Genomic DNA, 25,981 nt, shown 5'->3' on the forward strand with positions numbered 1-25,981 from the left:
GGTTATACTGAAATGCTTTATTTGAGTTTCTCCTCCCTTGTGGCTCGAGTGGGCCCTGATTCTGCTAAGATGTATTCACATGAGCAGGCTCACTGAGTTCTCTTTTATTGCTTCCTGGCAAGTGAGCTGGATTCTGTTTCATATAACGTGGCCCAAGTTAGAATTTCAAAGCTCACTCAATCCTCAGAGAGACCTTTGCAAGGCTCTCTTCTCCCGTACCTAGGCAGGCACTAAACACACTGAGGGCACAATTGAATTAATCAGGACTGCTCATGTTCAGAAAATCAACCAAGATGCTGTTTAAGAGATGACAACTTTGATATCATGGTGTTCATTACCAGCCCAGGAATTGTTCCTGCTCATGTAACTGGATTATTGAATTGTTTGCTGATGACAAATCTTGTTTCCAATATTAAACATACATTGAGAGTCTTGGTGTTGTTCTCCTGAAAAGAATTACCTGTAAATCACATCACAGCATTTATTTTCTCTCCCTGAACTGTGTTTTACTTGCACTCGTGAGTGTGGGTTTGTTTTTTGGTTTTTGTTTTCAGTCCTGGAAGTTTAACCCAGGGCATGAGAGGCAGTTGTCTGGCTCTCAGTGCCAGGACTGTCCAGTGAGGTGGTGCCATTTGACATTCCCCCTGTCCAGAGCAGAAGCACACCTTAACAGTTTGGATGGATTCCTTTGTTTTCTTTACTCAAGATTAAAGTATTTATGGCTCAAGCTCCTGTAAGAGCAGCAGCCCATTCCCTGGCACCCTCTCACTGGTAAAAATACAAGCCTGTTCCCTTCTTTTTTGCCAGGTTTGTGTCTCATCTCTCTGTAAGGCTCTGTTCCATTCCAGGCTTCCTGCCCTTTGAACTAGAAATTCCATATCTATTATTTAAAAGCTCCTGGGCTGCAACTGTAAACCTAAATTATGTGAATTTGAGAGTATCTGAGCAAAACTGTCTTTAAGGGATGGTTCTTCTTTCAGCTGTGGTGCTGTTGTGTTTTTCCACCTGTGTGACTGTAGTCCCCCTGCATTTGGAATTGTCGGGACTCAGTGTGGAGCTGCTGCCAGTGGACAGAGGCCATTAACCCAGTGAGCAGTCACTCTTTTAAGTGTGAGCAAAACTCTTTTGCTCTGTGCCTGTGTGCGTTGTCAAGGTGCTGTGGATGCCCAGCTGTGGAACCAGCCTGCATTTCGGTTTGTGCAAAACCAGAGCCGTGAGCTGCAGTGCTGCTGGGACTGCAGCTGCTGCTGTGTTACACCTGCAGCCCGTGGTGCTGGCAGATCACCTGGCTCGGGGCCTTTTTACCTGTAGCCCATCTTCAGGCTGGAGTAAACTGATGTGCCTTGTGACCACGCAGCCTTTTCTGGATACTGTTTCCAGATACTGTAGTTCTAAAAAATGTCATTAGCTGCCTATATCTTCCCTCTAATATCAATTCTTTGCTTCCTTTTCACTGTGATTTGACAGTACACCATTAAATGGTTGTCAGGCTCAGTTTATTGTGCTCCTGTTTGGGATCCTGGTTGTTTTTTAGAGTGTGTGTGCCAGGTTTGGTCACGCTAAGGTGAGAGGTGTGTGACATCCATGGCAGCTGCAGCCAAGTCAGCTGGGACTGTCCATGGCAGGGGATTAAAGCAGGAGCTGTGCAACGTCAGGTGTCACGGGATTTCCCAAAATCCTGGAAACTCTGTTTAGTGTGTATACTCACAGTTCTGGAGAGCAGTTGTCGGAATATTTGCAGCAAGGCTGCATTGGATTTTGACATGCAGGCTCTTGCACAGAAGGGTCCTGCTCTGATCCTGTGTGATGGGGACCTGAGATGGTGCACCCTTGGTCTGCTCAGAGTTCATTTTCACAGACAAGGTCTGGAATGGTCTTTCCAAATCTTTACTGTTAGATTGTAAGCATTGACTTGCAGCAGAAGAAAATCACAGAGCTGCAGAGGGAAGGATGGAGTTTGTGTGTGTCAGCTTGGCTTTGGCAGTACAAAACAATGTGCTCTGCGTTAAGCACAGTTGAATGGCTTTAAATTAATTGTGGCTGCTACTATACATGGGGAGGTAAAGAATGGAAAATATAACATTAATAAGAAATGCTTTCCTTTTGGTGGATAACTAATTTTTAAGCTGCCTGGAAAATGCAGTGGCTGGACAGAATTCCCTTAGCAAGGCAGCTGCCTGCCCTGGAACTTGGCTGGCTTTAATAAGGGCTGATTGCACAGGTGGCAGTGACAACAATGGTGGATTTTCTGAGAAATCTATTATTTTCACAGTGCTGCTGATGGAAGAAACGCTCAGCAGCAGCTGATAATTAATGATCAATTTGGAGATTATCACCAACAATTTACAAAGGTTGACTTTTCCTTTAGAAGTCCCTTTGGATAAACTGGATGGTAAATTACCTGCCTAAGGCTTTTACTTTACTTGTGCTAATAAGATGAAAATGAATATGTTTGAAGAGCTCTGAACTGAACTTTCCAGACTGCCTGATAATCCATACAACTCTTCTTTAAACATCTTAAGTGAGTGAGCAAATAGAGACTATAATAAAATTGAAATCTGTCACGTGGGCACGTTACCACCCTGTCCAAGTAATGGGCCATGACAAATCAGAGGCACTGCGGGTGAGTTCATATTTTCATTTTATGGCATGCATTAAGTATTTGATCATCAGCCAGCAGAGAGGAACAATTGGGCTGAGAGTATCGTTTGCAAATAGATGGGTGAGATTTAGACTGTCACAGCCTGGGCACAGGATGGAGAACTTCTGTGTCTTACTCTGTGCTTCAGTAGTTCCTCTCTACTCTTAAGGCCCCCTTCTGTATATCCTCAGCCTGCAAAAAGGAGTTAGTAATCTGTATTTACTTCAGAGGGGATAATAATCCTTATTTACTTCACAGGAGAAGGGATATGTGAAGAGTAATTAGTATTTGTAAGTGCTTTTAAGGATGATGAAAAGGGTATGGAATGTTTGCTAATGAATTGGGTACAAGAAAGAAGAGTGAGATGATTTTATAGATCTGTGCAGGTGCTCGGAGCCATAGATGGGCTCCCAGGCAGATTTTCAGAAATCTATAGCTATCTCAATATTTGAAGCGTGTTTGAAATTCTCTTAGCAGCAAGGCAAACTATGGTTTTGGCACTTTAATGTCTTTTAAAATCTGGCTTGTGCTTTATGTTCCTGTCCTGTGGGATGGGCAGGAGGTAGAGTGAGGCCAGCAGCTTGGTCACAGCTGCACTTTCTGATCATCCCCTGTGAAGCAAGCCCGGAGATGGAGGGCGAGGGAGGAGAAAGGTAAAAACCTTTGCACATCGGATGAGCTGTTTTACAGGGGAGGGGTTCACAGACTGCTGAAAATGCCAGCCACTGGAACCGGGCACGAGTGAAAGGATGCAGTGACATTCTCCTGCTGAATGCCGGGTTCTGGGATTTTTTGTTTGTTTAGGGGTTTTGTTTTTGGGGTTTTTTTATGTTGGTTGGTTGGGGTTTTGTTTTTGGGGTTTCGGTTGTTTTGTTGTTCTTTTTTGTTTGTTTGTTTGGAGTTTTTTGGGGGTTTTGTTTGTTTGTTTTTGGTTGGGTTGTTTTGTTTCAATTACCACTGCCCAGAAAAGAGGGTTGAATAGATTTTAATGTAAATATAGTCATTAGATTGAAACAAAACATTATTACAGTCTGTTGGCAGGACTCCACGTAGGAACTTCCTTGAGAGTCGGACTCAATGAACCTTGTGGGTCCCTTCCCACTCAGAATATTCTGTGATTCTGTGAAACTTGTTCTGCAGCTTCAAAATGCAGTAGCTGATGAGAGAACTTAATTTTTGTCATCGCTGCAGTGTCAGAGCACAGAAACCCAGTGGGTAAATCCATGATACGAGTAAGTAATGCAAACAGCAATCACCAATAGAATGTTTCCTTTTCAAGAAGGAGAATCCGAGCTGGCGGGGCATTTTATAAAGGCAGTTAAACATTCTTATCTCTTATGCAAAAACAGAAAAACTGGGAGCCAGAAAGGTTCAATAAATGATGTGGGATCACAGGGATGTTGCTGTCTTCTGAATTCTCAGTGCTGAGTCCTGGTTCCATGGTCCATCCTGAGGCAGAGAGGCAGTCAGGAGTCATCGGTCTGGTCAGAGCTCCAGTGTTTGTGCTTCTTTGGCAACCACCCATGCCAAAGGCCATTGCTGTACCTCAGAAATAAACTCCTCTGATGTACTGCAGTCAGTCCTTTCTCCTAGGTTTCATTCAGCAGCTCTAGAACTTGCCAGGTGACCACTCACCCAAATCAAAAGCTATTTACTACCTTTTTCAAATAACAAACAGGATAGTGGGCCTTTCCTGTTGTGTTTCATAGCCAGTTGTGGCTGCTCACCTTGAAAATGTGGATTATCATTAGCCCGTGGTACTGGGGTGTTTGTTAATATGTGATGATAATAAATCCCTGAATTTTCTCCATGCCCAGTTTATTGTGGCTGTAATTATTCCTGACCAATTCCTGCAGCAGCTGTGTCACAGAGTGACTGTAGGCATCCTCCAGTAGAGAAGTTTTCTTTCTGGTGCTGCCTTCAGATAGATCAAAAGGCTTTCTGTTGCCCTTTTTACATACAATTCAGGAATGGAAAAATGGTCTGCATTTTCACACACCTGAATTGCTCTCACTGCCAAATCCACGTAGCTCATGTAGGAAGAACGAAAATTGATGTGTGAGTGGGGAGTGGAGAAGGGAGAGAGAAAAAGTGGGAAGTGAGGAAGTTTGTTGTTCCTTTTTGGTCAAGAAATAAGTTCATTTTCTGAGATGCTGAGCACCCTCTGCCTGAAGGAATCCAGAATCCTCCCTCTCTTGGGGGCCCGTGGTGCCTCTGGAAGGCCTCATTTCCCATGCAGTGGTCGCTTTCCTCATGAGCCTTCTGACTTAGGTGTCAGGTCTGAACATCTGGATTCAGATTCACTGAGTACAATTGAGTGTATTCCCAGCAGGGAGAGGGTTTTTGGTAGAAGTCTTTTCAAGAAAGCTGTTACACCACTTGTTATGGCAATAGGAGCCAGGTTTACTTTACTGTAATGTGTGTTTATTCTTTTCAGAAGACTGTTGCTGTCATCTGAAGTTGGACTTCATGGCAATATGTGCCTTAGCCTGCTAAATGGTTCTAAAACATCTCCGTAAAAGCACTTGCAGGCAAGAGCATTTTAATGGTGATTTTTAAGTCTGTTTGAAGGCAGTGTGTGGAGAGCGTGATGGAGGGGAAGAGTCAAATGTTTATTTGAAGAGGTGTTTGAATGAATCTTCCTACATAAATTTGCCAGTGTTAAGAAAGGGGGGGCTCTGCCCCTTCCAGATCACAAAGGCCTCTCAGTGGGGGATGGTTTTGGTAATGGAAAAAACAAAAAAGGTTCCAGTGTGTGGTGGAGGAGGTAAAATAAACAAACACAATGGATGATTACTTCTCCCCGTCAAGGCTTCTTTATCCTTGCAGGCTCAGTCAGTGGTCAGCATGTTAGCCAGCTGTCCTGGCTTAGGGCACATTTGGGAGAAAGCCTCCAAAAGGGAGCAGCATCCCCTGAGTTTCCTTGGAGGGAGGGATGTGCCTGAGAATTTCCTTGGAGGGAGGGATGTGCCTGAGAGTTTCCTTGGAGGGAGGGATGTGCCTGAGAGTTTCCTTGGAGGGCAGGATGTCCCCTTCAGCCTTTTTCTCTTCTCTACCCCACTCCACATCTTCCAGAGCTTTTTTTTAAGCTGACCACTTCTTGCAGTGGTGCTGCTGTGCCTGCCTCTGCAGCCTTTCTGAAGGAATGTTGGAGTTCCCCTATGATTGTTAGGGTTGCCTGTTCAGAATGATGTCCCACTTTCCTATTTGTTGATTTGTTTTTGCCCTGCCTGCCAATATGCATTTGTTTTGTGCAGGGATAAACGTGTGTTACATGACTCAGAGCTGTGTTTTTCTTACCTAGCAGCTCCAGCAGTGTCTAGAGTTGGTTTGTTAAGCTGGGTAATTATCAGCTGGTTAGGACTGTTCTTTTCTCCTGCAATTTTACAGGTATCTCTTAGAATCAGACAAAGCAAAAAGCAGCTTTCGAGTCGGTCCGTGTACCTGCGTGAGGAAGTGTGTTAGCATGTGCAAGCAGGCTCTGGAAAAGTGTGCAGTAGTGCTGGGAGTGTATGCTCAGAAATCAGAAAATTGCAGCTGTGCCTGAGCAGATGGGTGATTGCACCACCCCTGTTCTTAATGCAGATCTTTAATTCTGACGTTCTTCTGAATAAAAACTGGAAGGCAGTACAGCAGCCATGGGAGAGCTGAAGCTGCCTTCACAGTGTGCACAGTCAGTGAGGCAGGAGCCCTCACATCATGCCATCAATTCCTGTTCTGTCCCCCATTTGTTGGGCCAGAGGTGATCCATGAGCGTGGATCATCTGAAGTAGGAGATAGGAATGCAAAACCGCCTGAGCACTTGAAAAAAGTTCATTTTCTCTCTTGGAACAGCAGAACGTCTGAGTAGAATTATTTTTATTTAAACAATTTTTGTTTTACTCTATTGGTATTTCAGAGTAATTTTCCGAGGCAGCAATTTTCACTAGTTTCTGAAAGGCAACATCTGGGCTTTGGAACAATCCCTTTTCAGCTTTGAAAATCCTACCTCAAATTGCTTGTACATTATAAATGTTCTTTTTTTTTTTTTTGGGGTGTTTTTTTAGCATAATGGAAAGGCAATGATGTATTTATTCCCTGTGATTTTATCTTCAAGTTCAGTTTGATTTTTCTTTCTTGGGGTCTCCAGGATTATTTGTTCCTGGGCCAAGAATGCACCTGTCATGTACAAACCCTCCAGAAAGGGAGGAGCACACACACGGATGTGAACAAAAAAGAACAATAAAAATTCTGGGCAGCTGGAATTAACCTGTTGGGAAGAAAAGGTTTGCATCCATTAGAGACATTGCTCTGCTTAAGTTCATTTTTTTTTTTTTCATCCCCCATTCACCACACACACACACAGATGCAGAACTGATTGCACTGTGCGTAGTTCCTAAAGGTACGCTGAGGCCTCAGCTCTGCTCCCACTAAACTTTATTAAAGGCCCAATATTTCAGGGATGCAAGTTCATGCTGTCAGTGGGTATCTGCTTTTTTAGCCAGGAAACATACAGGCCTCCTGTGGGTGGGTGTGTTCATGTGTGCTTGTGGGGTTTTGCTTTTTTGTTTTTTTGCAAAGCGCTGACATGGTGCAAATGGGGATGCAGGTGATGGCTGCAGCAGGAGTTAGGTGATAAGGTAGAATGATAGTGCAAATTCAGATGAGTGAACACCAGTGGGTACCTTGAAAATAATTTTATAAGTGTAATTATATGTAGATTTCCTGGAAGGAAGCACACATGCAATATAAAGTTATTATTCTGAACTTACCAGTAGGGAAACTGAGAGTGAAGTGGGGAAAAAAAGAAACTTGTAAGAATTTCGGTGTTTCTGGTTTGTGATGACACCAACTCTGCAGAGGAAGTGTTGCTTAGAAAATAGTTCAAATACCATTTGTTGAGTTTAAAATTTAAATAAAGGAAGGGGAAAGGAGAGGGGGGTTGAAGCTCAGTGGCTGTGGGTTTGGCACTCACATCAGGCAGTGGCGTGGTGGAGGAGTGGGAAAAGCTGTGTCATATTCTGCCAAGGTCTCGGTCAAAATAATGGCTCCTCACACTGAAATCTGGCTTCTTCTGGGAGACAATTCTTGTTATCAATCTTGATTCTTCTGAAAGTAATTAATCATTTAACAATGCTTGAAGAAAAATTTGTGTTGGCTTGATTAGACAAGTGCTGGGAATGACCAAGAATAAGCTCCCAAAACTGCAAAAGTTTTAATATTTGCTAACTTTCCAAAATGAGCCCATCTTCCTCAAATTTCTTTGTAATAGGTCAGTCATAATTGTCATCATTTTAAAGCTGTTTCAAGCCCTTGCCTTCATTTCTCTCAGAGGGAATCAGGCGTGTGTGTGATGTGTGGATTCCTGGTGCTCTCCCTCTCGGTGTCTGCAGCAGCACTGATGACTTTCCTGTCATTTTCAGGTATTAGTTTGTACAGTGAAATCTCAAGGCTTGGAATTTCTAATTATTTGACTAGATCCTCTTTGTGGTTCAGCAGGCAGAGGAGTGGCGATTGCCTAATGTCACAGTGGTGGAGGTAGTGCTTTCAGCAGCGAGCAGTTCCTGAAACTTTACGTGAAAATAAAAGCAAAGCTCTGCTATTTTTGTGGCGGCACGATGACAAATTTTACATAATAATTAAAGAGTATACTAGATAAATAAATAATAAAAAAGCAAGACGTACGAGGAGCCGAAGAGTCAGGGTACATTTCTGAAAGGTTGGGGGCTGGAAGGAAAGGAAGCCAGAGTTAATTTGAGGATGCACTGGAAAATAAATGAGCTTGTGGATTTAATTCAAAATCATCCAAGCAGAGTCTTTTGCATGAAAGAAGCCAGTGATCGGGCTCAGTTTGCTTGAAACATCAACAATGACTGCATCCTGCTGTTTCAGAGCTTGTGCTGGTAGATGCTGATCGTCCTTGACACGGCGGCTCGGCCGCTGCGCGCGCGGGGCGTAACGCCGCCAGCACGTGCCTCTCCTGCCCCGAGAACTGCTCCAAACTCACAGCTTTGAAGTTTGATCTCCTAGGAACGTGCTTTCCAGGAACTAAAATCTCATCCTGTGGTTCCTGGTTTGTTAAGGTCTTTCTGGATTTTTGGCTCTTTTAGCTGGTATTGCAAGTGAAGGACAAAGGGGTGATGAAGGTGGCAAACAAAAATCATGAGGACGCAGGTTCTGCTGCTGAAGCTGGTTTTGAAGGTGTGACTCGGGGTGAATTGCTGAGTGTTCCTGCTTTGCACACACCAGTGAGATGCAAAGTCTCTGTGAGAGCTGTGAATCAGGTAATATTCCTTACAGTAATAGAATATAGTAGATAGAAGTGCATTCATTACCGTCCAAATTCTGTTTTGGTTGAAGGCTGCTTTCTTTCAGGCCGCAGTATTTCACTAAAAACTTGCTCATGCACAGTCTTTCCCTGTTACCTGCTTCAAAAAGTCCCTGAAAAGCTTCGTGTAGCACGTGGTGGGAATGTTCAGCATGAACTTTTTTTAACAAGGGATTTTCACTTTTTTTGACTTGGTTTTACAGTGTTTTCTTGTGAAAATGGAGATGTAAAATTACATTTCATGGCATATAATTTTTGAAAGCGGTTTTTGATTTTTTGTTTAATTTTTCTAATTAAGAAAAGGTTTGGTTAATGTTTTCTTGAAGAACACTTACAACAACTTCAGTATTTGAGTGTTTCAAATCTTGTCAAATTGAAACCATTTATTTACCACTGGAACTCGGAGCAGTAGCTTTTCTCAAAAAACAGTTTCCTCAGTATGTGGAATATCAGGTTTAGGAGCTGGGCTGCTGATATTACACCAAAATTTAAAATGGATTGGGAATAACATACTCCCTTCCCATTTTTATATTCAGAGTCCTCTGAACTGGAGGACTGTCCAAAATGGTTCAAGTTACCCCATACAGAGAGGAAATCTGGAAAGCCAAAGGGAGAAGGTGGGCTGGGTGAAATGGAAATTATGGGGTGCCCCTGAGCATGGGATTACTTGTGGCAGCTCTAACAATAGGCAGCTGCACAGAAATATTGCTCAGGTCATGCTCAGTGATCTTGGTGTGTGCTAACAGAGCTGACTTGTTCACCAAAACCCCTTTCAATAGCACAAGGTATTTGTAGCATAGGTGTACTTCAAAAGATAACTGATTGATATGATCTTAGAAAGTAATAATTAACAGATTATCCCACCTCAGTGTGAGTGACAGATTAGAGCATGTTTCATGCACAGTTTTTTACTGATTAGCAGATTACAGACTTTTGCTTCTTTTTCCTTTTTTTTTTTAAATTGTGGAATTACTTCAGTGAAGAATTCCAAACCAGGCTGTAAATGACTCAAAGATATTGCCAAATGAAGTCTGTTTTTAGTGGTATGTGTAGAAACAAGTCAGGCTTGCAGTTCCCAGTGGGACAGTGTGTGGGAGTCTGCCACCCTTACTCATGTTGAGTAATACCTTATTACACAAGTAATCTTGTCAAAATGAATAGAGTTGGTTTTTTTAGAGGTACTAGTTGTTCAGTGTACATAAATAATGAATTACTTTGGGGCCAGAACAGAATGGAAAGGGTTGTTGGTGTTAACTGGCACCTCTCAGGGCTGTGTGTAAGGAGAGACCATAGTTTCAGTGAACCTGGGCAGAACTGTTCTGTTAGCACTGAATGTGGTCAGGGATGAGGCAGATGCGTTGCTGGCGTTTTGTGTGAGCTTGTGTTTGTGCATCTACACGTGTGTGTAGGGTTACACATTAGATAGATGCAGCAGTGCTGCTGCCTGTGATGATAATTATTTCCTGCGGAAAGGCAGTCTGCAGCTCTCCAGCAAGCGCTGTAATTAGAGGTAAATGTCCCTGCAGAGAGTCAGATTGAATCCCAGTGAAGTTTTTGGACCTGTTCAGCACTCAGTATTTGGTTTGGACTCGGGCCGTGTTCAGGAGCAGATTCCTGGTGCTGCTGGTGCTCCCGGCTGCTGCTGCTCTGCTCCTCATCCTCTGCTCCCATCCCTGACCCCCAGGGCTGGGGGGTTTAAACTCTGGCCACGAGGAAGCCCCAGAAGGGTTTGTGGCTGCCAGAGGAGCTCAGAGGTGATGTTTCCCTGCTGGTTGGGAGCTGGCTGAGCCGCTGCAGCCAGGCGCTGTCACGCCTGGTTATGGTGAGAAAACAACAATGCCTCTCTTGATAAGGGGGGAAAAAAGAGAGTCTTGCACAGTCAGAGTTTTGACATACACTTTAAATCATCTCTCTGCATCCTGTGGACTTGGAGCTGTCAGAGAGGCAAAGCCTGTGTTTGAATGGAAAAGCTTTTTATTTCTTTAAAAAGTGCACCAGCTGTAATTATCCATAACTTTGCAGGCCTGTTTTAATGCTGGTTTATAATTACAGGTCTTAATGCTAGATTATAGAAAGTCATTTATAAATAGGCAGAACAGAGGGGCTTGGGGAGTTTTTAACCTGTGGAGTGCTGTGGGTTGTGTGATTGCTGTGACGGGATTTTGCCTCTGTGTGTGTGTATGGGGTGAGCTGGGTAATGATTGATGAATCCCTTAATTAACTCCCAACAAGTTAAGATTTATGGCCTCATATCTTTTCCTCCTGACACATCTGTGTTTGACACTTTTGAAGACATGGATAAGCCCCTTCTCCAAGAGCTTTTGTAGGTATCTGAAATGTTTCTGAGGTATTTTGCTTAATGTAACAAGATTAGAGTTTTATGACACAAAATTTATTAAATTTTATGGCACGAACAATCGAATTGGAAGGGATGCAGGTTGTGTGCTAGAGGGCACTATCTCCTTGAGTACTGAATACCACTTCAGATTTATTTTGGGAGTACAATCATGGGTGAAATGAACCGAAACCAATGAACAAATGGAGATGTAGTGGGGGACACTTAGGAGAGGTTCTGTTAAAAATAGTAATAATAAAAAAAAATATAGCTATGGAAAGATCACTTTTGTGAGACGCTGAATCCAAGGGAAAAAGCAAGCAAGAAAAATAGTCGTATTTAGCAGCCTGAAATTATTTGGATGGAACCAATAATGTAGGAAACAATTCATGTGGATGTAGTGCAGCTCTTACTTGCTCCAGTGGGAAAATCCAGCCATGCTGAAGTCAATGCAAAACCCTGAGATCAACAGACACAGGGTATCAATTTAAGCCTACAAAGAGTCTGTTACAAATTGAAGGGCATAAAGAAATATTTGGAGAAACTGTTGTAATATGAATCACATAAAATATTTGTTGGGTAAGAGTGAGTTAGAACAATGAGGTTTTTACTTCCCTGAAAAAATGTTCTTCTGACCAGGAAAAGCATTTATTTAATGAAAATTGAACAAAAAAAGCATGTTTGGGTTTTTTAACTGCAGTTTCTGCGTAGTAAGAAGCCTTTCTGAAAGGAGGTCTCTTTACAGGGAACAGTATCAAATTTGAATTCATCACCAGAATGAAATCTTCAGTTCCATCCGAGCCACTGATAAAATCAAATATGGAGATGCAGCTCACAATTCCAGTGTGTCTGTGGAATGGCCTGGGTACAGCCTGTGTCCCTGTGCATCAGAACTGTGCAGATTTAGATTCTCTAAAAAGTTACCTGTTTTTATTCAAAGTGATCAATGGCATTTCAAAATGCAGTTCTTCTTGAAACAATGAAGTTGCAACAGATTTCGTCTGCAGTGACTCCTTTTACATTTGGAATCTGGTGTGCTGTATTCCTTTTGTACCTTTCTGAGTTACATCTCAGGGTTTTGGAGGTTTTTTTGAATCCTGTCCATAAACTGATGCTTCCTGTTCCACTGTACATTTTCTTTCAGAGTGATGTAATTGAAAACTGTTCCGAGTTTAAATTTGAGGAGAAGATCTTGAAGTCCTGTGGGCTGTGAGCTGTTGTGTTGTCACTGAGGGCAGATCCAGGATGTTTGCAGTCCTTTGTTAGGATGGGATAATTCCAGCTCTTCATTAGATCTAGATCTGTTTAGAGAGCTCAGTTTCAGATCATGTTGCAGCTCAGAATTTAGCTGTTTCCTTTCCTTTCTGTGTGTGGTGGGAACTCTGCTTGCATCTTAGATGTGGAATCTGGTAAGACCTGGTGTTAGCTCAGTGGGATAAACAAGATTTATGGAAAGAAGAGTGTCAGGGGATGCATGGTGTGGGGGCATATCAAATTTGGGAAATGGACCTGTCAAGCTGTAGAAATGATGAAAGACATTTGTAGATGACTTTTTCTTGTTTCATGTTTTCTACTTGGGAACCTCTCAGAGATTTATTTGCTACTATAGACTTTGATAGTTATTATCCTTTGGGAAGACATTTCCAAAAGTAGATGTGGATCTATACACTTACTTATTTAAATCTTCCATTTTCTTGTGGAAATTTCCTAGATGCTCATAAGGAGTAAGAAATGTCAGTGAAACTGATTTTTGTCTGACTCAGGCTGGCTGTGGGCAGAGCTGCCTGGACACAAATTGCATTTGATCTCCAGGTTTGTGTGTCCATTTCTTTGGGTGTTCTCAGAAGACTAACTCAGATTAAAGCCTCAGCTTTGCTGCCTTAGCCATTTGTTAGTCTTCTAGGATGGTGATGGGCACATGGCTTGTAGTTTAAACTGGATGTTTTAGAGACAAAAGGAAGAGTTTCTTCTGCCCTTCCTGCTTTCCTTTTAGCTTGGTCTGCAATCCAAGCTGTAGGTTTTCATTTTAGATCAAAAGCAAAATAATCTCTGTTATTGCAAGTGCGTGGAGGTGGAGCCCTCTATTATCTTCCTTGTCTGTTTATATAAATTCCCTGCAGAAAATTATTTCATCCCTGTTGGGAACAGTGACAAGCAGAGGAAGAAGATCTGAAACTCTATATTCGCATCTGAAGTTAACAGAAGAGCTTTATTTCAGCGTGATATTCCAACTTTCCTTGTGAGGCAGTGTGACAGAATCTGTGTTATTCTAGGTTAACAGCAGTAGGAGTTCTTGACACAGTTTCAGTGTGTAATATATAATCCAAATCATCAATACCAAAGGCTTCCTCTCTCTCTGTAATTTGTTGTCGGAGTGAATTGCAGTGGGGACTTTTGTGCATGGCTTACACTATTTTCAGTCATTTTATCAAATATAAATGTTCTAAAGTATAGAAAATTACTGTGGAATAATTGGGTAATGATCTTGTGTCCGTCCTTTTTGTTTGCCAGAACTGAGACAACTGCTTAGTGCTGATTTGCAGCGAGATTCTCTAAATGCTCGGGCTCCTATTAAAGGAGTGTTAAAATGAGTAACCAGAAAACTTAAATTCAGTAGCAAACGCCGATCTTGGTGCAGTACAATGCAAAATATGAATAATTCACATTAACTTCAGGAGGGAGTTGTGTGGTTTCTGCAGAAGGGTTTGAGATCTGTCACATCAAGCATAGCTGTAAAGTGCTGAATTCAGTGGGCTAGTAGCAAACTGCCAGTAAGAGTCTCTCTGGTGATCTCTGTCTTTGTGCATATGCTTTGCTGCAGACACGTAGGTGGGAAAGCCTAGAAGACAGAATTCAGGTAGGATGTATGAAGTGTTAGTCTGTTGGACTAAGTCAGACATTAATAGAAAATACAGATTGCTTCTCTGAGCGCTGGCAATAGGTGCTGTTCAGAACAGGCAGTGTGCAGCTGCATGTAGGTTCTGGTAGGGGTTTTTTTGTCTGAGTTTTTGTTGTTGGTTTTTCTGGGTTTTTTTCCCTTTTTTTTTTTTTAAATATAATCTAACTTGGCTCAGGAGGCAAGGCTCAAAATGAGATCATTAGAAGCAAAATAAGTCTTAACAAAGGGCTGTTTAAAGTCAGTGTTTGTTTTCAGACCCAGTTGACTGCTGCTAAGAACCATTCCGTGCTCAATATGCCAAATCCTGTGGACATGCTCCACCTCACAGCAGCCCCACACGTGGTTCAGGAGGCTGCTGGGCTCTCCAAATGCAGCCCTTTAACTGCAGAGTGCAGAATAAAAAATGGGGTAATGAGAATCATAAATACGAGATTTTTCAGGAGGAGCAATATTGCTTCAGCCCCTTTTTTTAACTTTTGCATACAAATAGTCTTCAGTTTCCTCATTTATAACTTTTTTTTTTTTTTTTTCCACTGGGAAATATTTCCCTGTTTTTCATGTCTTGTTTTGGCTGTGCCTGGAGGATTTCTCCTCATTCTGCTCCCTGGTTAGCCATCCATGGACATACCCTGATTTTCATGAACAGGGCTGCTGTAATTAGCCCCAGAATTTGTCTGCATTTTAAGACTTCCCTGTACCCCGCTCAGTTTTGGAGACCAAGCTGGAAGCATTCCGGGTTCTGTAAGATTTTCAGCAGTGCTTGTCTTGAATGACACTTGAATTTGCCCATGATTTAGGTTCCTTTCAGTGTTTCTGAAAGTTGAAGATAAACATATTCTATCAGACATTATCAAAAACTTCCCAATGTAGGCCCGATTTTCAAGTCAGTATTTCTGTGTGGTTTTTACAACGTGTGCTCTAGGTATCTTCCTTGTGTATCCTTTTTTATGTAGGTACAGATATAAATTACATTTTCATGAGGGTTTTTTTTCTGATCTGGCTGTAGACAGATAGGAGGAATTTGATATTTAGCTAGAAAGAGTTGATAGCAGATCTTCATTCAGTCCTGACCTTCATTCAAAGCCCCTGACTTTATGTTGTCAAAAAGCTTAGATCATTAATGTCCAACTGTTTAATTGCTTAACTATACCAGATCTGCAAACCTGGAAAGATCCTTGCAACATGACTGTAACACTCAGTTGCTCACATGGGTGAAATTTTGTAAACACAGACATTTTGGCCTGCTAGCAAGTTCCTTTGTTGTATTGTGTTTTATTTTACTTTATTTTTTTTTATCAGTTGTGGTCGATAATGAGATGCAGATGATTATTCCTTAAAAGCTAGGTTGACAATAGCTTGTATCGGGAGACATTCTATCTTCATAGAGTCCCTTGCAAATGCAAAACTAGACGGGTATTTTTTAAAAGGAATTGCATTTCATTATGCAGTCTTAGGTGAATTTTCATGTTTAAGAAGCCAGAATACAAGAGAGTGCTATATTAGTGTATTATTCTCACAACAAACAAGGCACTGTTCTGCTGCTACCTGCTTGGCCATTGTTCCCAACTGTGTGTGCTTTGCAGTGGTATTTGGATGGTTTCCTGCTCTCTGCCAGCACAAAAAAGGCATTTCTGTTACAATGGCCCCTAACCACACAATGACGGCATTAAGGATTTATTTGGAGGTTTCATTATTTTCTCCTCTTTTGTTCCTTCCAGGATGTCTTCCAAGCGACCAGCCTCTCCGTATGGGGAAGCAGATGGAGAGGTAGCCATGGTGACAAGCAGACAGAAAGTGGGAGAAGAGGAGAGTGACGGGCTCCCAGCCTTTCACCTTCCCTTGCATGTGAGTTTTCCCAACAAGCCTCACTCTGAGGAATTTCAGCCAGTTTCTCTGCTGACGCAGGAGAGCTGTGGCCATAGGACTCCCACTTCCCAGCACAACACAATGGTAGGTTTGCTTTGCTCTATTGTGCTTCCATCCGTGCTCTGAATTGCGCCCCTGCGGCGGGCTGGCACCCGGCTCTGCCCTTGGTGGGGTGTGCAGGGCGCAGCCCCTCAGCGTGTGGCACCTCTGCCCCTGCCCTGCACGGAGTCCCTCACGCTGCAGGCCTCTCCTCACCTCGGCCTGGTGGCATTCAGGGTGCTGGAAACTGGTTACTGCACTGGTGTGAGCTGGAAGTTGTGCGTGTGTGTGTGTGTTCAGCAAACAGCAAATGGGTTTGGAGCGCTCCAAGTGAGAGTCACGTTTGGCACGGAGTCTGGAACATCACCCTGATGCCAAGTTTGTGCAACAGTAAAGCTCGAAAGACTGTATAAAGGGTAAAAAAAAAAAAAAAGAAACTGAATTCTGATGACTTAAAAACTTACACCTGATGTGGAATTCACGTCACAGATGCCCACAATAAAATGTACCGTGCTCATGAAATCAAATTAACTCACTGCTTTTTGGCTCGTGAGTTTCCACTCCACAACTGAGGCTGAGCCCTTAATTCATGGCAGGCAGCAGTCCAGGGGAAGCCCAGAACTGGCTGTGTCTTAAAGAAGACAAAGCAATGCCCTGTTCCTTGCTGGTATTGTAGTGTCACTGTTCCGTGCTTGGGCCCTTCCCATGGAGTGCTGATCCATTTTCAGGAAGGTTGGAAGGTGCAGGGAAGGCCCCCCAGCACCGAGGCAAAGGACAAAGCTCTGCTGGGAGCACAGAGCTCGCACAGCTCTTGCCTGTTTACAAATTGGCTGTGAGTTTCCTGTCAGTCCCCCACTTCCACGAGGGCACTGGTAATTTCACTGGAAGGGAAGATAATAAGTGGACCTGCGTATTTGAAGGCTTTTAAAAAGACATTGCAAAATAGGTGATAGTGTATTCTCATAAAAGCCTGCAAGAGCTCCACAGTGGTATTTAAGCCCTTACAGCTCATTATGCATATGTAACAAGCCCTAAGTAAAAAGCCTTAGGGATTATTATTTCTCATAGGACCAAGGCACTGGATATTCACTGAAGCTGCTCTCCTAGACAGAATAACTCATTGATCCTGATCCATTTTCCTTCCTTTTTTGGGCTAATGCTTAAGCTCAGACAGTGCTTTGGAATACATAATTTTAGTTTGTGTTGTTGCAACTTTACATGGAGAAAGAACTTCACTGGAGAAATTACTCATGGGCAGACAATGTCATTATCTTTTTTGAGCTTGTTTATTTCCCATCCTTTATCTTATGTTTTATGGAGATGAAATTCATTAATGTAACAGTTCCAGCCAGTGGGATGTTAGGGTATGTAACTAATGTATGGGCTTTGCTGTACTGTGGCCTGTTTTAAGAGAGTGTTCTGAAGATAAGGAATCGCTTCTGACAGCATTTAAGTCAATAGATAAACTTGTGATGGCACCAGGAGTGTGGAATCAGACCCTAATGAAATAAAAACATAGTGTTTTCTGAGGAGCCCAGCAGGAGTATTTCAGCTGCACCTCACTGGAACATTTAACTGCTCTTTAACTGATTTTAATGAGCAAAGAAGCAAAGGAGTTAGTTATAATTTTTAAGAACAGGAGGTTTAGGTGATCGTCTAGTGTAGCTTCCTGCTACAAAGGCTGTATTTAATGTGATGTCAAAACAGTGTTTTCTGTCTTTTTACAGCACAAGATTCTGAATCATGGGGTGTTGTAGGTGGTTTTGCTGCAGCAGTGGCACACTGCAGGCTCACCTGAGGCACTCTTTGGGGCTTGCAAGGGTCTGGTTTTTTCTTCATATGTATTTAAGAAGATTGCCAGCCTGTGTGAATGTGACATTTTGGTAATCTCTCTCTTTTAGTGAGCACTGTGTTGTGAAAGTCATCACTCAGGTAGTTCAGAAAGGATGTAGCCTGTGTGTCTCCAGAAGGAAGGAAGGGATCAGTCTAAGTGAGTGAAACAGGCATAACCACTCCCTCTGCTGCTGGGGTGTGTAGTAACCAGAAGGAAATCACTGGGTAACATTTGGATGACTTCTGTTTGTGTGCTCAGCAGTGACAAAAATCATTCCCCCAGGGCATTCACTTTCTAACATTGCAGGGGACACTTCTGTTCTGTTTGAGTTGACATTCTGCTGTTTTATCATCTCTGGGAAGCAGATCCAGGTGTGCACACAGAGTGTGCTCTGGTGGAGTTTTATTGCTAAAGCTCCAGGAGCTTCACACTTCCCAACTTCCACTTCTGAACATTTGCCCTGTTGCACTTGACCAAGTTGTAATGACTTAGTGAGACAGCTCAAAACTCTGGGTAGATTTTTATAAGAGGAGGGCAAAATTCCTATAAGGGCATCTCCAAACCTAATCAGAATTGGCAAAAATTGGCTCTCAGTGGCCGTGCCTGAGCAGGGGGATCGGGCCAGGTCTCCTCTGGAGATCTCTGCCAGCCTCAGCCAAGGCAGGGGTGACTCTGCCTCAGACTTTCTTTTGATAGAAGGAACCGTGTACTTATTTTAAGTATCTTCTCCTGATAAGAAAAGAAGCAATAATTTATCAGATTTAAAGCAACTGCTGAGTAGACAATAAAAGACAAATGGTTTGACCTAGGGTATATCTGAGAGTCCCCCGAGGACGTTCATGGCAGGCCATGAGCTTTGCAGCGAAGCACTTGAGGATTACAGTATCAGCCAGCAGCCCTTCTGAAGAAACCTATTAAGGCTACAGTATTTGGATAGCACAGATAGTTGTTAGCTCATCTAAGTTACAAAGGTTTGTTTTACTTGTTTCTATTTGCCTGCCTTTATGTTCTATTTGTCTGCTTTTGCAACTCTCAAGACCACTGATGGTGTCTGTGTGCTAAATTCTGGAAAATGAGAAATGTCAAGGCTAAAAGCACTGATTAAAGTATACCACAGGCATGGTGTGTTTGAATCAGACCATCCTTTTCAGCGACAGAATACCAGTGAAGTGCAGGATGGGATTAAAATATGAAATAAAAGAAGTACGGAAGCAAAGGTCAAACTGGTCAGCCATAATTTTGCCACTCCCTGGTTGTTCCAAATGATGACTGATGACTGTGACTGTACTGGTAGCCCACATTTGTCCTGCACTTTCAGTGGGATTTAGAATTCATTTTCAGTAGTGCTTTGAATGGATAGGAAATGTTATGGTGCACTGCTCATAACTTTGTTGCTTCACACTACAAGAAGTTGTGTTTCTGTGGTGAATGAAGTTACTCCTGTGTACCTTGGGAATAATATTAAAAACAGCAGTAGTGCTGGTCAAAGAGCTTGGCAGCACATTGCTTTGTGCTTTTCCTCCACTGGTTCCAAGTGAAAGGTTGTTTAATGCTTCATTTGGATTCTCTTATCGCATCTCTCCTGGCCTGGGCTTCACCTGTTGGTCTGGACTTGTCAGCATATGAATGGTGGTGGATCAGAACAACAAGCGCTGGAGCACTCAGCTATTATTCAGACCTTCCGAGGAGAATGGAAATCTGAATGCATATAGCTTTTTAAAAAGTCAAATAGGACTCTAATTATACTGAGCTAAAGAATGCATATTTAAAAAAAAAAAAAACAACCAAACTTCACAGTGGTTTTAGAGAAATTTTAATTTCCAGTGTACCTTTGAGCATCAAGCTTAGGATAAGTTATTGTGATGATACAATGCACAGTGTTGTGAACACCAGTGCCTTTACTGTGCCAGCTCTCATAATGAGAATTTCATTGTTTGGGGAGAGCAGTCTCCTACACTCTAGACAAAAGTGTAATTACTTTTGAACGATGTGGAATGTGCTCAGTTTAATAGCATGGAGAATAGATTCACAAAGATTCAGATAAAGCTAGCTTGGAAGCCATATGTGCAGTGTGGCAGTATGAAATTGTTAGCAGGCACCATAATTACAACACACACACGCACACGATTTCACAGTTTAAACTAGAAACTGTTGTTTTTGTAAGAGATAGGCCTAGCTGAACAGGACTAGCTCAATTAAAATAAACCAGAAACAGTGGTAGGTTTGCCTTTGTCTGCTGTTCTTTCCCTCCTCTCTTAGTGGCAAATTGATATTTATAAGATGATGAAATTGCATTGTTGCAAACACTGCATTATAAATGTCATCACAAAAGTGGCTCGTGGAAGCAGTTTCTGCAGATGCAGTTTTAGGCTTTTACCAGAGTTCAGTCCTTGCCCTTGCAGCATTTCAGGGAGTCACCATGTGGGCTGTGAGGAAGGGGAACAAATGAAAAGGAATCAAGTCAGGAGCCATCAAAAAGAGCTGTAGAAGTTGCTACTGCACTGCTTAGTCCAGACCCTGGAAAACTCTCTGCAGTCCGTGAGAATCAGCTGTGCTGGAGCCAGGAACAGCTTTGGTAACTCTCCTGTCTGCCTGACAAGCATCTTGCATTCAGGCCAGGCTGACGTGCTTGTCCTGCCTGTCCTGATCCGTGTTCTCCCTCCTGTCCCATCCCTGGGAGTCCTGCTGACATTCCCTGCCTGAAGTGCAGCTCCTGCCTAGGGCACATGAAAGCACTCAGCTGCATTCTTCAGGGGAGTCAGGGACCAAAGCCATGGTGCAGCTCAGGAGCAGTGTGCTTTTGTGGAAGATCCCTTTTCACACAGTGACTTTTGCATTCTTGTAGCCGTGGAAAACCAGGGTGGGTGCATTATTCCCAGCAGAAACACCTGCTGAAGTTTGAGGCGACCCATTGGCGTTTTGATCAGACTTTGAAAGGTCCAAAGGGACATTAAATAAGTAATGAAGTAAGATTTTTTTTTTTCCATCCCCAAGCAGGAGGGTTAAAACCACATTTAAACCAATAACTTGACAAATCAAGACCAGACTTAGAATATATACTGCCTGGAATACAGGCAGCAGATGACTGTGGTTTTTAAAGGCCATGAAGAGAAGTGGAAACAGCAGTTGTTTGTTTTTGCTGAAGACCATCTTACTGTGAAGCAGTCGTGTTTTTAATGGATTCATTTGAATTCAGTTAAGCAGAAAATAATCAACAGAAAAGTAAACACCTTTGTTTTATGGAAGTGCTGGGAACTGTATGTGTCCATTGTTTGCAAGTGATTATGTGCCTAGGCATCAATTCATTGACTTCATACTGGAAAATGTCTTCATTTAAACTTACTGCATAAATACCTGTAAAATCTAGTTCAAGTGAGTGGCTGAAAAATTCTGCAGACAAAAGAGATAGGTAGAACTGTAAAGCCCACATTTGGTGGGAATATTCAAACCAGATGCTCTCCCATATGAGAAAAAGAACTATTAAATGCCCTATCAAAAAACCGTGTAAGCAAAAAACTTGGTCATCTTTCTAAGCAACAGAGACAACTTCAAAATTTTGTTTCAAATCTGTGCTATCAATTTGAGGAGAGCTGCTGGGGTCTAGGATATGGAGAAAGCCCCACTAGGGCTGCAAGACCAGTTTGTAGCAGCAATCCAGAGACTACATTTAAATGTTCCTGCTTCTTGATGCATCTTTTGCTTCCAAAAGACACTCCCTGTGTGTGACACGACACAGGTAGCGTCTGTGTAGGGTCTGTGGGGTTTTCTCCATCCTGCTGGAAGTCAAACAATAGCTCTGGACTTTGTGTAGTTTCTGCAGTCCAGATCCATCCCCTGTGGCACTCTGCCCAAATTTATTCTCAAGCTCCGCCTTTTTTGGTGACAGTGAGTCTTTCTGGCGTTGCAGTGAGACACAAACTCTGCTGCCAGTTAAGCAGCCAGTTCTCCATGGTTCTGAAAACAGAAGTCCACAGAAATGTGGTTTTAATTTTTTTGTGCCTTTCCTTTCAGTGTCTGTGTGTCCTTTGGCCACGCTGCTGCACTCCTGAGAAGCTTTTGGCTCAGTGTAACTATTATCAGAGTGGAGAGCAGCATGCCAGGCTTCCATACTCTTATCATATTCCCCAAGGCAAGGCATGTGGGAATCCTGAGTTGATTATGTTTTGCCCCTGCATAGCACAAACCCCTCCTTTTGCACACCACCTTGACTCATTTTTGTTCCGTAGTTGTTAATCCATTTTAGAACTTCCAGAACAGTTTCCCCATGTGCTTTGTGTTTGCTCCACACACTTTTCATACCCATGGTTCTTCTTCTGAGCAGCTGGTGTGGCTTTCTCCCTTTCTTTTCACTGCAGGTGCAGATGTCTCTGTTTCCAGCCTTACAAGAGCCAGCTTTACTCTATCAGTTCCTGTCTGCTTGCAGTTGTCCTCTGAGAACCTTTTTCTGCTTTGCCCGTTTTCTTCCTCTGCTTGAGGTCGTATTTAGCTTAGTCATTTTTATTGTTTAATCCATTCAAAGCCTTTTGGTGAATAGCTCATATGAAGATGTTGCACAGTCAGAATGAGTGTTGAGCTATTTGCTGGGACAGAATGTCAATAAAGTAGGAGATGGTTGGTCTGTGAGATGCAGCTCTCCTTAGTACAGATACACCAAACCCAAGAGGCATTGGGAAGTGCTGGTGGTGGTTTCTTGAATTTCAGGGTTGCAAGGAATCCCTGTGGTTACAAACTCTGGCTCTCAGCAGTGCCAGAAGCTTCTGCCGCACTCCGTGCTCACAGTTGTGCTGCACAGTCTCTGCTCTCGCTGTCTGAGGTTTGTGTCCATGGGAAGTTACCCACTGCAGCTGGAATTTGAAGCATTTCTTTCTTTTCTGTCCTTTCAGTGGACGAGGGACGTGCTCATGGTTTTTGCACTGTCTCTTTAAGTGGGATTTTTCAGGTCGTGCAAAACTCGGTTGGATTAGGCCGTGCCAAGGCCAGCTTGCTTTCTCTGATTTTTCTTCCCACTGCTAATGGTTTTTCAGATTCACCAAAAGTAATGGTGGCTGTAGTGGGAATGGAAATGGCATTTACAGTGTCATGTCATCCAGTGATGTTTTTTCCCTTTCATGGAGCTGGCTGCATCCTCTTGTCTTCAGCACATCAGTGAAATACCACCTCCGTCTCTGCTGTAATTAAAGGGGTTTTTCATTTTCTCTAGGAATTCATGGCTGAAGAAGGACCTTTGGCAAGTAACTGCAGATTTCATTACGTGTTTACTCAGGAATGGGCATCTCCACTGGGGGGTCAGCTCCTAAGATGTGTTCAGAGACCTCCCCACAAAGGGAGATTGATGTGCTGCAGCGTCTCCGAACCAGCCAGTGTTCCAAAGTGTTTAAAAGACAACGAAACGGAGGAAACCAACTTTCTGAAGTGAAAAGAGTCCTTTATGCCTGGGGTGGCGAGCGTGTCTGAATGGCTTGGCCGGCCTCATTTCCAGGTTCTCTGTGACACCCTCAAGTTCTGTGTTTCTTTTTCCAGTTCAGGTGCGGTTGTGTGATCAGATAAGGCATTTTTGCTCTTTGCAAGGGAGATGCAGACTTGGTGAATCCCATCAGTTCAGCATCACCAGATAAACCAGCAAAAGCCACTGAGCGGAGTTGTGCCCAGTTTAACTCGGGGTAGCTTTTGCCAGGGCACTGCAAACAAGACTGTAATTATACATGGAAATAGTCTGCTTCAGCATCCTTTTTTTATGCTTTTAAAATGAATTCCCCCCAAGGAAAAAATAAGAGCTCTAAAGATTAACTTTCTGTGGTTTGTACAGGCAGCAAGCAAATTACATAGATTGTCTAAAGCATAGGCCAGTAAAATCTAATATCAGACTGTTATTATCTTTATTTATATTGTACCAAGAGCATGATTTATTTTTATAGAGACAGAAAAAAGAAACATTCCTGCCCCAGAATGCTTAGCTTATGACCCTGTTCCTGCAAAATAATCTGGTTGATTGGAACCTAATGCTGATGGTAGCAAGAGGGAGGGAAGGAGAGGTCACTGACTATAACTCCTTCTGCACATAGATTTCTGTGGGATTGGATTTTGATGACAGAAAATAAGAAATATTGTAGCAAAAAGGTACAATCCTTCTGACATCTCAAGTCTGAATTACTGGGGTAGATTGTATGTGTCTCTCTCCACTAAGTCATGTCAGAAGTGGAAGCTTGCATTGCTTGTTGATACTGCTAGCCAGAAATAATGCAAAACATCCGTGCTTCAGACTCTGTGCTGATTTTCAGATTGACTTTAAAGTGTGTCTTTCATCTCTGGAGCTGTAAGTGAAACCTTCCTCCTCCCCGTTCCTTTCACTTTGGGCTGCTGCAGTTGTAATCAGGAGACCTGCTCAGCTTTGGATCCCTCTGTGGTCAGCAGTGTGTGCTGGGGATCTGCAGGGTTCCAGAAAACACCCAGACACGAGTGCCGAGCTTAGATTGAGGATTTAGGGCCCTGCTAGGAGCAAGATATTTTCTTGTTCGGTTTTCACTTGAATTTATGGAGTCTCAGTGATAAATTTCTGGTGATTATTGGGGCCTTGGCGCAGCATGGGGACATTTTGGCTTTTCTCATGGAGGAAAGAAGCTATTTCCTCTCACAGAATGGAGCTGACCACTAACCCATCATACAAAGCCATGTAGATCTGACTGTCACTTTGGGGGTGAAGATTCATGGGTGAAGTCTCCTCAGACTGTATGTTTTAAAAGTGGATGCTCAGAAGTGAGCTAGTAAATTCAGCTTTAGCTTTACAGTTAATGGAAGTAAATAGGGAATAGTGGAGCGTGATTCATTTTGTCCTAACAGATCTTGTAAGTAGGTCAGGGAACTCACACCCTGGAAGTGCCTATTTTTCTTCATAGGTTACAGCTGGAGCTTAGGGTGTTAAGTTCAGCTGTTGATCCCTGTAGTTTATAAATCTGTGGGTAGATAACTTCAACCAAAAAAGCTTTGAGTGAGAGGTAATTGCCTGGCCAGGGCATTTAATAATTCGTTGTTCATAAGTAAAGGTTTGCTGTATAGTGCTTAGCTCTGTTGGGAATAGAAAACATTCTGCATCTCACAGTTCAGACCTCTCTACTCACTTGAGTTTGCATCTGAGTAATGATAGAGAGTCAGTACATGGTGTATTCTTTACTTTTATAAATATTAAATCTGCAATCCCCCCACTTTTTTTTTTCCCCCAAATTCTTAAATTCATATTGTCTTGACAGAGACAGTAGCAGAGTGGGGGGAGAGCAGATTCATCAGTCACAATAGTTACGTGTGTGAGCCTTGTTTAAATTCTCTTTAAACCTAGTGATAAGCTCCACTGGAATACAGTTTTCAGAATGTCACAGATCTCCAAGCAGAGCTGCAAACAGTGCCATTCAGTCCTGCAAAGAATTCATCTGTGGCAGATGATGTACTTTTCCTGTTTGCTTGTGGCCAGTGTAAACTTAGCTTTTGGGCAGTGACCATAGCTTCAGTTTTGAGGCTGTCAACATGAGTGTTGGGTAATATATTGACACAGGGCCACAGTGAATTCCTGAGCTTTCCTTGTGAATAAACTGATTGGACTGAAATACTTACTTTTATGTTTAGGACCCGTATCTTTATATTGCTCAGTAAAATATCACGGAGTTGTTGGACTTGTAATTTGATAAATATTAACAAAGATGGCAAGTTTTTGGTTTACTGGGTGAAATTAGAGGTTATTTCCAGCTTCCAGGTGGTTGATTTATCATGGGCAATTCACTTCTGTCCTCCATGGCTGTGCCAGTACAGTGGAAATTGTAGCTGCCCTTCACCCGTGATGGTCTGTGGTTTATCAGCGTTTCCACACTCGTGGAGATTATTGATGCCATACAGTCAGGTTGGGGTTCAGTTCACCAAAGTTTAGGCACGTAAAAGTTAGGGCTGTCCTCTCAGTTTGTGTGAAAAGATAACCACCCGCCTAGAACAACATTTCCAGTCTTAAAATAAGCACCCAGGACAAGGAAGATAAATTATGCTCTGAAAGGGCTCGTCTATTGACTCTGGAGGGAGCC

The 25,981-nt window shown here is 42.7% G+C and overlaps 1 protein-coding gene across 9 annotated transcripts in view; it reads left to right on the forward strand.

Moving 5' to 3' along the window:
* SOX5 (SRY-box transcription factor 5) overlaps window positions 1-25,981 on the forward strand; it is a 281,758-nt gene that overhangs the window by 21,734 nt on the left and 234,043 nt on the right. For 7 of the 9 annotated variants that reach the window (XM_038155100.1, XM_038155099.1, XM_038155097.1 and 4 more), the window contains one exon: window positions 15,901-16,132. In XM_038155100.1, the coding sequence (XP_038011028.1) occupies window positions 15,901-16,132 (232 nt within the window). The remainder of the gene's footprint in view (window positions 1-15,900; window positions 16,133-25,981) is intronic. The other 2 variants (XM_038155101.1, XM_038155102.1) reach the window with 1 other exon arrangement.

The sequence above is a fragment of the Motacilla alba genome, chromosome 1A, assembly GCF_015832195.1.
Source record: "Motacilla alba alba isolate MOTALB_02 chromosome 1A, Motacilla_alba_V1.0_pri, whole genome shotgun sequence".
In the NCBI taxonomy this organism is placed as follows: domain Eukaryota; kingdom Metazoa; phylum Chordata; class Aves; order Passeriformes; family Motacillidae; genus Motacilla; species Motacilla alba.